The sequence below is a fragment of the Mercenaria mercenaria genome, chromosome 4 (assembly GCF_021730395.1).
Source record: "Mercenaria mercenaria strain notata chromosome 4, MADL_Memer_1, whole genome shotgun sequence".
Taxonomy (NCBI): Eukaryota; Metazoa; Mollusca; class Bivalvia; order Venerida; family Veneridae; genus Mercenaria; species Mercenaria mercenaria.
This window is the reverse complement of record NC_069364.1, coordinates 56,566,880-56,580,615: the sequence shown is the minus strand read 5'-3', so window position 1 is coordinate 56,580,615 and position 13,736 is coordinate 56,566,880. Positions and strand designations below refer to the sequence as shown.

Here is a 13,736-nt window from a genome sequence, read left to right as displayed (position 1 = left end):
CTTGGCTCTTCTAGTTTACACTTTTGGACTAAACACTTCTCTTAGTTAGGAAATTATTGGAAATTTGGAGCCAATTTTAGGAACTTTGGACTATATTTTTATTGGGGAATAATTTAGATATTTGGAGTTTAATTTATTTCTTTAAGAAAATTACTGGATTTATTTGGAATACATGTAGTTGTGGAATTTTCTGATAATATTGACTTATATTTTAAATGGTGTACATATTAACTGTAGAAGTTTTATAGTTGACATAATTTATATCTTTGTAGTTGTGAATGTATGGTTATGAGAGCTATAGGACTTTAGATTTAATAGATTTATAAAACTGGACTTACTCTTGTGTTTTCATTTAATTTTACACAGTCATGTGTTGACTTTTCCAATTTATGACCTAAGTGGTGTTATAATAACTGAACTTGTTATTACAGCACTTGGCATTATAATAACTCTGAAATAGCCCAGAAAGTGGCTTTATAAGGAATCTGGCTTTTCCTTTAAATTAATTAAGCCAGTGGTGTCGGTCATCCTGAACAATTTACCAAACAACCCGAGCAATAAGAACGTTGCCAACAACCACAATTAGGGTCCTCGTCGAACATGTAACCCCGGGACCGGGGTTTACGACAATTACATTTGTTGGGCATGACATGTTTGTAAAACATACTGTTTTTTCGGGGGCGGTGTAGGTTTAACCTTGCACACACACACAATTTAGGGACTTTCCAGCTTTCATGATGGAGGAAGATCCCAGGTGCCCCTCCATGCATTATATCATCATGGGCAAGCACCTGGGTTGAAATACTACCATTCTGTAAGCCACATGAAAAATTCAACAACCCGACTGAGGCTCAAACCCACATTGATGAAGGGCAAGTGATTTGAAGTCAATGACCGTAGCCACTCAGTCCTCCAATATATTCTAATCCTTGTGTTAACTGGACACCCAAACCTATTACCTTGACCCTTGAACTACTAACACCATCACCATCATCCTTTGCAGTTTAATAACTAAAGCTTTTTCAAAGTCAACATAACCTAACCATTGACCTACTCAAAAACATTTAGTGGATATCTATTGGCCAAAGGCAATTATTCTATGAATTTTGACAGCTATAGGCTCAGTCATTATCTAGCTATTAATTGGAAATCAAATAGTTTACCAACAAAATGAGAAGGGCAATATATCAAAAATCCAAGGAATTTATTTTAGAATTTTTTGCATTTAACCTTCAGTGATATTTACATGACATCAAAGATGAAAATTTTAACCCAATCAAAGTAGAGTGAAAATATTTTGATGACAATTACGAAATACAAACTCACCTGGCTTTTTCAAAGTGCCTGTCTGTGAAACACCTTGTGTTGTTGCTGCTGCTGCTGCTGGGGCTGATGGCGCTGCTTTCACCTGTAAATTTCATGACAAAATTCTGATGAAATATACACATGTATGAGCTAACTTGTTTTGCCATTATCTAAATATATGATGTCCATGTTAATGAGTGCTGCAAGATGTACATTTCAAATGATTTTTTTTTTTCAATCTTTTAAAACTAAGGCCAAAAGTTGTTGCTTTCAAATTTGATTCTAGTTGGTGTGAGTAAAAAGGTCTTAAGATTTAAGCACATAGTGTCATTAAACAGCATTAAAATATTCTAAAATAGTTGAAACGTGCAAATCTAGCAACTAATAGTAGAAACCAAACTATCATCTAATATGAAAAGAAGAGTCTGAGGTTATAAAAATTTAGTTTGAGAACCAGTCTCGCAACTCCAGCTCTGATTGGTTGATCCAGGTTTCATTCATAAACTTGACAAATGGCATGGATGCATTCTAGACTGGTACCAAACACAGTTTATAACCTTAGACCAAGGTCAATTTTAAACAATATAAAATCTTAATTGTTTAAAACAGGTGCAAATTATTTATTTGAAGTACATGGTGTAGGTATCAGTCAAGGGAAAGGAACTCCTTTGTTTGTGGACTCTAGGGCTGGAATAATACATATGATTCAGGTTTTGAGGGATATCAACAAAAATATTCTCACATCTTTACTAGCATCTTTCTTTTCTCCTATAGGCACTGGTGAACTAGGTTCTAGACCCAATTTATTTAGACTACTGCCTTCATCCTCGGAGGCTTTATCTTGGATGGGAGATAGACCCGATTTAGTCAGCTCAGTCATTGGCTGAATAGGCAAGCTTGGGAAGGGGCCTGTAATTCCGGGCGAGGTCACAGTTTGGGGAGAAGAGATATCGGACACTGAATTTCCAAAAGCAGCAAGGTTCATCAGGGAGTCTGTAGTTTGACTAGATGTGCCAAACCCGCTTGTAGAAACCTGGTCTCCAATCAGAGAGCCAAGGTCATTCTGAGACAGTGAGGTATCTGCATCTCTTTCCATGGATTCTAACCAGCCATTAGGTGGAGGTGGGAATGCTGAAGTTTCATTAGTTGGGTCTGGATCTAAGAAGGCAGCATAGGGGTCAGGTGACTTGGGTTCTGAACCTTGACCTACTGCCTTAACATCCTCAGCACCTGATTTGTTACTTGACGCAAGTGCTGTTAAATCACTAACTGAAACAAAAGCATCTTTGTTTCCTTCGTTTAATTTATCCATTTCATTACCAGTAAGACCTGAGCTTGTCATACTTGGATCTGTTTGACCGATTCCCGCAAAAGGGTCCTCAGGAAAAGGAGAGGGGCCAGCTGAGTTCCCTAAATCTTTGAATGGGTCCTCGGCAAATGCATCACCAAGACCAAAGTTAACATTATTTCCAGTACTAGGTAAGGCATCACTTCCCTGGGAACTTTCTGTCTCAAGTGTTTTAAAGGGATCACTTGGGAATGAGTCATTCTGTGTAGCAGTATTATTAAAACTGGACTGGGAGAGATTAGATGTTAGTCCAAAGGCATCAGTAGGCTAGAAATAAAACATAAAGGGAAGATGACAAAAATATTCAAATACCAATAAGTAAACAAAAATAACATATTACAAGACATACAACCCAAAGCCAAATTAAAATACAAGTAAAACCGTGCTTCATTTTTAAATTAATAAACAAGAGGGCCAAGAAGGCCCTGTATCGCTCACCTGACCTACTGACCTAAAGATCATCAAGATCAACATTCTGACCGAGTTTTATTAACATATGGTCATAGATGTAGCCTCTAAAGTGTTAACTAGCTTTTCCTTTGATTTGACTTGGTGACCTAGTTTTTGACCAGACATGACCCAGATTCAAACTTGACCTAAAGATCATCAAGATTAACATCCTGATTAAGTTTCATAAAGATATACCGGTAGTCATAAATATGGCCTCTAGAGTGTTAACAAGCTTTTCCTTTGATTTGACCTAGTGACCTAGTTTTTGACCCCACCTGACCCAGATCTGAACTTGACCTATAGATCATCAAGATTAACATTCTGACCAAGTTTCATTAAGGTATGGTCATAAATGTGGCCGCTACAGTGTTAACAAGCTTTTCCTTTGATTTGACCTAGTGACCTAGTTTTTGACCCAACCTGACCCAGATCTGAACTTGACCTATAGATCATCAAGATTTACATTCTGACAAAGTTTCATTAAGGTATGGTCATAAATATGGCCACTACACTGTTAACAAGCTTTTTGTTTGATCTGACCTGGTGACCTAGTTTTTGACCCCAGATGACCCAATATTGAACTCGTCCAAGATTTTATTGAGGGTAACCATGACCTTCCCAAAAAAAATTCAAGTAGTTTTCAAGGAGTTTTCAAGTAGTTTTCCTCCATTTTCAAGGACCAAAATGGGCGCAATGTCACTGTTGCTGAGACATAAAATAACCAATTTAAATCCAATTTAGGACAAAATTAAGCAATGTAACACAAGATTTACCTTCAACGCATCGCGGATAAATTACACAGTGTGAAAATTACTTGAAAGAGCATAAAGCCCGTCAAGTACAGTACCGTACTATACTATCGCTTACTCCGTGGCATGCCCTAATGGCGGTAACGGTTGGGGTTTTTTTTGTCGTTTTTTAGTTTATTTTGGTCCGTTTATAATGTTTGTCCGTTTTCACTTCACACCGGACAAATTTAAGGACTATTTGCCATCTTTTAAACGTTTTTTCCTAAATTCAAGTAGTTTTCAAGTAGTTTCTGACTGTTACAAAATTCAAGTAGTTTTCAAGGAGTAGGCATCAAATTCAAGGACTTTTCATGGTCTGTGCGAACCATGGGTAACATTCTAAGTTTCATTAAGATTGGGCCAAAATTGTGACCTCTAGAGTGTTAACAAGCTTTTCCTTTGATTTGACCTGGTGACCTAGTTTTTGACCCCAGATGATCCAATATCAAACTCATCAAAGATTTTCTTGAGACTAACATTCTGACTAAGTTTCATTAAGATTTGGCCAAAATTGTGACCTCTAGAGTGTAAACAAGCTTTTACTTTGATTTGACCTGGTGACCTAGTTTTTGACCCCAGATGACCCAATATCAAACTCATCTAAGATTTTATTGAGGGTAACATTCTGACCAAGTTTCATTAAGATTGGGCCATAATTGTGACCTCTAGAGTGTTAACAAGCTTTTCCTTTGACTTGACCTGGTGACCTAGTTTTTGACCCCAGATGACCCAATATCGAACTTGTCCAAGATTTTATTAAGGGTAACATTCTGACTAAGTTTCATTAAGATTTGGCCAAAATTGTGACCTCTAGAGTGTTAACAAGCTTTTCCTTTGATTTGACCTGGTGACCTAGTTTTTGACCCCAGATGACCCAATATCAAACTAGTCCAAGATTTTATTGAAGGTAACATTCTGACCAAGTTTCATTAAGATTGGGCCAAAATTGTGACCTCTAGAGTGTTAACAAGCTTCTCCTTTGATTTGACCCGGTGACCTAGTTTTTGACCCCAGATGACCCAATATCAAACTCGTCCAAGATTTTATTGAGGGTAACATTCTGACCAAGTTTCATTAAGATTGGGCCAAAACTGTGACCTCTAGAGTGTTAACAGTCAAATTGTTGACGACCGACGACTGACAACCTACGACTGACAGACGGACGACGACGGACACAGGGCGATCACAAAAGCTCACTTTTGAGCACTTCGTGCTCAGGTGAGCTAAAAAACAAATCAAGCTGTCCATACAGACAGGTAATACAAGCTGTCAGCAAACAGACATTATCAGAGAAAAATAGTAATCTATAAACAACAGACAGGGCTGAATGTAAGACGAAAAATAAAGTTACTAGTGCTATTAAAAGTGTATCCACCTTATAAGCAATATATATAGCAATAAGCATCCAAAACAAAGAATCTAATGGAAGCATTTTAGATTTCTCACTTACCTGCACTTCATGTGCTTTCACATAATTTGCTGGGAAGATCCCCTTTCTGTCTCCTATGGAGCCAGTCCACCAATCACCATCTTTCTTTGTTACAGTAATTATCTCCCCTACATTAAATGTTAAATCACCTGGCTCTGCTGACTGATAGGAGTATACACCTATACATGTCTCTGTAAAACAGGAAGATACTAGCATATACAGTCGACATCGTACTTGCGACCACCTCTATTAAGAGATTTTTGTATTAAACGATTACAATCCCTCCCGAACATTTTCAGAACATTAATTCATTCCATTAAATGGCTTTTTTATTAAACGACTAGCAACCACATTAATGTAGTACCAACAGGTAAAATATTTGACAAAAGGATCTACTAAGCAAACAGGTACCAAATTCCTGCCGGACATTTCTTCACCTGTGTAATAAGTGAGTACGTTTTGCACCTGCCTGAATGCAATTAACCTTTGTAACAGTCGAACTGAAGAACAATCAAGCTATAATGTTCAAAGTTTGTGAAATTTATATATACATATATGTATGTTCATAATAAATACAGTTACATTAACAGTTGAAAATAACTTTCTCCGCACCGGACTGAAATTCATTAAAAGACCATTCCATTAAGAGACCACTTTTTCGCAGTCCTTTTGGCGGTCTCTTAATACAATGTCGACTGTATAAACAAATATATAGGAGCCGTGCCATGAGAAAACCAACATAGTGCATTTGCGACCAGCATGGATCCAGACCAGCTTGCGCATTTGCCCAGTCTGGTCAGGATCCGTGCTGTTCACTAACAGTTTCTCTAATTGCAATAGGCTTTGAAAGCGAACAGCATAGATCCTGACCAGACTGCGCAGATGCGCAGGCTTTCTGGATTCATACTGGTCGCAAATGCACTATGTTGGTTTTCTCATGGTGCAGCTCAAATGTACTAAGTACCTAGTATCATACAGTGTTACAGTATTGTGAGTCAAATTTACATTAATTCTATGCAAATTATGCCTTGATATCCACATGAAATACAAACAGGCAGAAAACAAATTCTGTTTAATTGTACATGTACAATGCTGAAATCAAATCCTGTATCATGCATTTATCTGAAATTCTTCATAAAAAGATCTGTGCCGGTCGCGGGCTCAAATCAATGCCGTTAACTGTAGCAAAACCTCTATTGGTTAGAATCTTCATTTGAAGAAGCAAACCAGCTGGTTTACTGAATATTGGTGGTTCTACCATATGGCATCCACAAATTAGAGTACCCTATAACTCCATATGTAAGTTGTTCAAAGATATTCAAATCGATTTGTGTAATGTAATGGTAGTTTCAAAGAACACAAAACATATTGATAATTGGTTCGAAACTCATCCTCAAGCACTGAAAAATCATATAAGAATTAGAAGCATATACTTCCCAGGTTTATCCAGGCTGGTGAAACTCTCGCACTTCCTGACAAACCCCACATGTTCCAGTATTACTATTGTTTGGTACTGGAGAATCTACTTGAACCCTGTTACATTGTGGTGTAGTCACTTATCAATCTAACATAGATTAGGAACCAGCCATCTGTCGGGTTAAAACATGTTGGATAATTGACAAAAAAAACACTGCACTCTGTTATTCAAGTTCCATTTTGTATCTCCCAAAATGCATCACTGTCATATACTGTCAAATCTGATATTTCTGCAACCCTAAACTTTCTCTATTCCTAAAACTGAAATTAGCTCCTGTGGTAGAATGTTTAAAAGGTATGGCCAACTTGTGAAAACACATGTCAATTTATAACAAGAAAATACTTTTCGTGAGAAGTTATTTTCACACATACAGCTAGTTCGCAAGTACCCTTAAAAATTAGCCAGCTTTGAAGTTGACTGTAATATTGTCAAACCTTCTCCAGTAACACTAGAACAATTTTCTTCATACACTAGTCAAACCTTCTTTGCAGAAACCCTTACAATTATGCCAGTGTCTTTCTTACAACATACAATAAGTTAACCTGCCCATTTCATCCGACCACCACATATCCAGCGCTCTTTACTGCATAACATCTCCTTTTAATGTTATGTACTTTCTTTGCCTCTCCAGATACAACTGTCCTGAACCATCCTGTGCTTCTGACCCTGAAATTCAACAAATGACCTAAAACTTCTTAATCATTGGTCTTACATTTTCTTTTAGCAACCTATTAACTAAATATAAACTAGTTACAAGTATGAAATACAAAACTACCATTAGAAACAAGCACTGTAGTCAGATTATCTAAAAGAATAACCGTCAAGTATCAGGTTTCTCCCACAATGTTATTCTGAAACCTTCATACAAAATCTTAAGCAAATAAGGATATGGAAGCAGTCCATAGCGATAAAGGTGAAGCAATAGCTCTACTATACTCTGAATATCATATTTCCTTGAAACTGAATTTAAAGGCAAGAAATCTGACAATAAGTTAATTAACACAGCCAACCGAAGCCTTTCATGAATGCTGACAGAATTTTAAAATCGACCTACTATTGAAGTAAATGAATATTAATTTTGAATTTAAGAAAATGACTGATCATGAGCGCCATTAGTGTGTTTGTGATGTCATTACAATGCTGAAATTCTGTAATTTAGAAGTAACCATTTGAAAAATTAATGTTTCTGAGTTAATGTAAAACTGGTAATTTTCTATTACTTAGCTGGAAAGCAAGAATTACTTACAGCAATAAGTAAATACACTTTTAGTATATCTAGAAATCAATAACATTCCGCCATTTTTTGTCCATGAAACAAAATGCTCCATTGATCAAATTTTAATGCTCATACTTTTCATTTTCAGCCTATTTTGAAAATACTTTCACACTTTAAATGACTTAGAAATACAAGCATATGGAATTAGCATAAAACAACATTGCCTTTCCCTTTAACATTGCTGTCAAATATTCAGGAGTATTCTAATCATTAACTTTCTATAAGAACTAAAGAATAATCTTTCAACAACTGGAAAACACTCACCTGGCCAGGGGTTGGTGAAACTGCTGGCATTTTGCCAGGAACAGAAATAAATGAAGAGTCTTCTGATGTACTGATACCCGCGAACATCATCGACTGAACACAGATGACTAGAACTTACAATTTTCTTCAACATAACTCTGACCGCCACATTTGCCATCATTCTCTCCCCTCCAACCAGGCATTGACTAGTCTGTCACAAATACCTGCGATATCAAAATTACTGACTATTGTCATTGCAGTCTCAATCACGTTGACCATCTAGAGAGGTACAAATCCTGCACAGAATATAAGACAAATAGAATGGAACCCTACTATCTTTATCCATACAAGTTTCTTAAGAGGTTTGTTCTTTTTTTCTCCCAGATATTAACCTTATTCTAGCTAATTTTAAATACCTTACACACATTCTGGCATAATCACCAACTGGTATTTTCTGTACACTTATATATACTGGTATGCCACTCATTAAGCAATGAAAAATTCAGTTTTACACTCTAGAAGCATATACTTACCATCACCGTATCGCCAGGGGTCAGAGACAACTCGTCAGCATTTCTGCATCAAACTGATACATGGCTTTAAACTTCTGTTTGGACCCAGATAACTTGAAACTGTGTGTATCTACTTTACAAAACAAAGTTTCAGTTATTACACCTTGTGCATAAAATGAAGAGACATCAGATTCAACAGTCATGTTAATCGTTACCACAACATTTGTTATCTAAGGATTAGTAAAAGTTGCTAAAATTAGCATTTCCATCAAACTCAGGTGAGTGAAACATGAGAAATTTCAGTAAAAGTTTTCCATGTTGAACCTAAATCCAACTTATCAAATTTGCAATTAAACATGAAACTTTTCTAACAATTCTTAAGTGCAAATATTGCCTTAAATCCATCAGCTGTTTAGTATTATAAGTTGACCTAAATCTGACCCCACCTCTGACGTTCCTTTGCACTGTTTGATCAAACACAGATGCCCAATTATCGTTACTATTGTGGCGCCTGTATCACCGTCCAAATCAACCATTTCCGCGAACTTGACTGTTCTGAGCCCTACGGCTTGTTCTTCTGCTTCCTATCTTAACAGAATACTAACCAAACCTTTTACCATGCAATTTCGAAAATTGACTGTCCATCATCAATTGGGCAGTACCATTTCATTGAAGCTCACTAAAAGTTTACTTACTGAGTACGAACAGTGCAGACAAGATGAGCCTCATGGGCAGAAAGCGCTACAGGTTAAAGTTAAAACTGATTTAACATGACACGTTAGGCCCCTCACAGTTTAATTCCTGAAGCACTTCACAGAAAATGGGGCTTTTTCTTAATTTTTTGTGGTCAAAGGACATAGGTAAGTAATAAATATTTTCGGAGTATTTTTTCCTTGTAGACTGAAACAACAGAGACAACATTTCTGCGAATTAATAAACTGAAATCTAGATAGCAATCTAAAGCAAGATTAACAAACACATAGAGAGGCCCTTAAGTGCTGTCAAGTGGACCCATATAAAAATTTTGAGAATGGTTTTTAAAGGTTTTTTTTAATATTCTTGAACTATTTCAACAAAGTAATACATATGTTTCTTCAAATAAATGAGATACTAGTACATACTTGAGTCTCTGTGCCTCCAGTTCTTTCCGCAGTGTCTCATGTTTGTCCTTTTCTTTCTTCAGTCTATCTTGTTCTTCCTGCTTTACTCTCACACTCTCTTTATTACTTTTCTCTACTTTACTTATATCATTCTGTAACTGGCTCAGAGTCTTATTGACCTCCTGCAAAGGCAATAATTGTGGGTTCAGTTTTTGTGTGTGTTCTTTTTTTTTTGTTGGGTTTAGCATTGCATAACTGTGATATAACATCTTGGCTTAAACTTTCATAGACCTATTTTCATAATGGTTTTCAGCAAACTTCTACTACAGCAGACACATGTGTCTTACTTTCAATGTGGTGAGAAAGGTTTGTCACTAATACAAATTTGTGGTGAAGCTTATGCTTACATCAAAACTGTAACTGAGCCGCACCATGAGAAAACCAACATAGAGGGTTTGCGACCAGCATGGATCCAGACCAGCCAGCGCATCCGCGCATTCTGGTCAGGATCAATGCTGGTTGCTTCAAAGCCTATTGCAATTAGAGAAACCGTTAGGAACAGCATGGATCCTGACCAGACTGTGCTGATCCATGCTGGTCAAAAAGCCACTTGTGGTTTCACATGCATGGCTCATATTTCTATGTTTCTCACAAGTCTTTTCAATACAGAAACATGGGGAGATAGGGACTCCTAGTTAAAGAGTTTCACAAAAATCAGTATGTAGACTGCAATTCTTCTTAATCACTAATGTATAGATTTTAGTACACCAAGTTACAAAAACATAATGAAAAGCAAATTGCCATAAGCAATGACCTACCCACAACTGAAGATCACTTTAAGACAAACGCTGCAAACAGTTGAGAAGTAAATACTAACTTTCATTCATACAGCATTTAACCTACCTGCTAAATTTCTAAAATTGACTGTTCACATTCAAATTGGCAGTCCACTATTAAAAGGGGTGTTCACAAAATTTACTGACTGAAAGCAAACAGAGCAACCTAGATCACGATCTTGGCCTGCACAGTCACAAAGGCAAAATCACTGCGGCTAGCAGTAAGTTAAAAATTTTACATTACTTACTCTATTAGTATTTGATATCTATGTCTGCTAATTTGTTCCTGTATCTTTCTCATGTTCCCAATCTTTTTTAATCTTGTACAGAAGTTTCTTAATCTACACTGTCATCATAGTCTGTGGTTTCAGCTGAACCACAATTCTCTTCTATGATTTAAATCTGAACAAATGAAGGCTACCGCTGCATAAATATACAAACTTTTATTTTAAGAGAAAATGATTTGAAGATAATTCATGAGCAAACAAATACACCTTGAGATGCAGTCAGACCACTTCTCATTGCAATATCAATGCAGTTCTACTAGTCTAATTGCTAGAATTAAATCATTCCTAGATGCAATAAAAGCATCAGACAGACTGCTTAAATAGCTCATTCTCTACAAACACACTTACACATGAACATATTTTGCTGAGAAACATTTAATCAGCAGGTTGCCTTGTCACTAAAACAATAAATAATTTTTTGTAATCTACTTTCCTCATAAAATTACACATAGATTACTGTACAGAGTCTGACTCTCAAGTCTATTCTGTCATCTCTGACTGTAAGAGCAGTTCTATTCACCTCCTGTATACAGAATACCACAACATGCTTCAAACACGTCATCTACATTGCAAAATAATACTTTATTAAAGCACACAATACGTAAACAATGCCTTTTTGAATCTATGTCTCAAACACTTCATTACATATTCTTTTCAAAACTGTTATCTCTTTCTTCACGGATTCTCTCATTTACAACACCTCAATACAAAACCCACTTACAACACTAAAATAAAACATCTGTCTGAATTCAAGTTCTAAAGAGCTGTCACTAATGTACATGCCCCAGCCTGACCTGACCTGTGACCCAAAGTCTAGGGGTGTACTCAATAAGTACATCACATGAATTTAAAGGTCTAATGAGGCTTTCATGTAAGGCCTCATCAAAAATTAACGTGCCCTTGCCTGACCTTGACCTGGTGACCCAAATATAGGGTTGGTACTCAAATAGTACACAGCATGTAATTTAAGTCCTGTAATGTTCGCAGAAAGTGCTTCATGCAAAATAACTTGCCCCTGGACCTTGACCTTTCACTGATGACCCCAAATATAGAGTGGTGTACTCAATAAGTACACAGCATGTGAAGTTTAAGGTCTGGTGCAGTGTTCCATAATCCTTCATCAAAAGAACATGCCCTGTGACCTTGACTTTTGACCTGGTGACCCAAAGTCAGAGGTGGTGTAACCAATAGTACTTCAGCATGTGAAGTTTGAAGGCTGTGCAGTTTCCAAGTAAGTCCTTCATGCAAAAGTTAACACTGGCCCTTGCCTTGACTTGACCTGTGACCCCAAACAATAGGGTGGGTACTCAATAAGTACTATCACATGTGAATTGAAGGTCCTGGTGCGTGGTTCTCGAGAAAGTGCCTTCATCAAATGTTAATTGCTCTGTGACCTTGACCTTTGACCTGAACCCCAAAGTCTAGGATGGTGTACTCAATAAGTACTATCAATGAATTGAAGGTTCCTGAGTGTAGTGCCGCTGTAGAAAGCCTTCATGCAAAAAGTTAATGTGCCCTGTACTTGACCTTTGATCTGTGACCAAACAAGGTCGTACTCATAAGTACATCAGATGAATTTTGAATCCTGTGCAGTGGTTCCAAAAAGCCTCATGCAAAAGTACTTTGCCCTGAACCTTGACCTTTGACCTGTACCCCAAATCATACGGTGTCTCATAAGTACATTCAGATTAAAGTTAGCCTGTGAAGTGTGCAATAAAAGTCTTCATGCAAAATAACGTTGCCCTGTGACTTGACCTTTGACCTGTGACCCCAAAGTCATAGGGGTGGTGTACTCATAATACTAACACATGTGAATTTGAAGTCCGTGCAGTGTTCGCAGTAAATGCCTCATGCAAAATTACGTTGTGACTAACGAACGAACAAACTAACAAACGGATGGACAGTTGAAAACTAATATGCCTCCCTTTGGGGGCATAAAAACATCAAAGATGATCATAATGTACTGACCTGTATCTCTCCTTGTAATCTATCAATATCGTTATTTTTCAGGTCTCTTGTGCTTCTCATCGCTTCTATATGGGCTGTGAAGTCTGTAACACCATTCTTCACCTGTGATATCTTAGTGCTTATTTCCGTCTTCTTACCTTGCTGAAATAGCGAAGTACAGTTTGTTACAATGTGAATAAAACTTGAAAATGCCCAATTTTCATTGATGTACATGATCAGTTGGTGCTTGATAAAAGACTTTCAGAATTCTATCAGTCATAAGTATATAATCTGAACCTAAGCCTGAAACATCCATGGACTCACAAGCTTTTATTGACATCCAAAGTAAATGACAGCATTATAATGGTAAAATCAAGGTACACATTTTTATGTACAGTTATATGAAACTGCCGAGTGGTTTCAAAGATAATGCTATAGCAAAAGAATTACTTAGGACAGAACAGAGTACCAACATGCATTACTCCAATATATCACCAATACACTTTCATCTGAGAGGCGGTATTAGTCCTTTTATTTATAGCAAATAAATGCTGAGAGTACACTTACCAGTGACTCAAGTTCACATTTCAAATTACTGGACCTCGCCTTTAGAGCCATCAGCTGTTCATATTCTCGTGCTTTCTCGGTCATCAGTTGTTCTTTTCTCTGTCTTTCCCACTCCATCTGTCTCTGTCGCTCCAACTCTCGTCTTGCAGCCTGGATATAAGAAAGGAATAA

General features: G+C 37.0%; 1 protein-coding gene across 1 annotated transcript in view; it reads right to left on the bottom strand.

Annotated features, from left to right (window-relative positions):
- Positions 1 to 13,736, bottom strand: part of LOC123551799 (intersectin-2-like) — a 108,082-nt gene that overhangs the window by 64,064 nt on the left and 30,282 nt on the right. Inside the window, exons 14-21 of the mRNA XM_053542215.1 lie at positions 13,566 to 13,715; positions 13,020 to 13,160; positions 11,509 to 11,574; positions 9,950 to 10,110; positions 8,850 to 8,892; positions 8,338 to 8,527; positions 5,342 to 5,553; positions 1,327 to 1,408 (exon numbers count right to left, since the gene is read on the bottom strand). Coding sequence (XP_053398190.1) covers positions 1,327 to 1,408; positions 5,342 to 5,553; positions 8,338 to 8,527; positions 8,850 to 8,892; positions 9,950 to 10,110; positions 11,509 to 11,574; positions 13,020 to 13,160; positions 13,566 to 13,715 — 1,045 coding nt within the window. The remainder of the gene's footprint in view (positions 1 to 1,326; positions 1,409 to 5,341; positions 5,554 to 8,337; positions 8,528 to 8,849; positions 8,893 to 9,949; positions 10,111 to 11,508; positions 11,575 to 13,019; positions 13,161 to 13,565; positions 13,716 to 13,736) is intronic.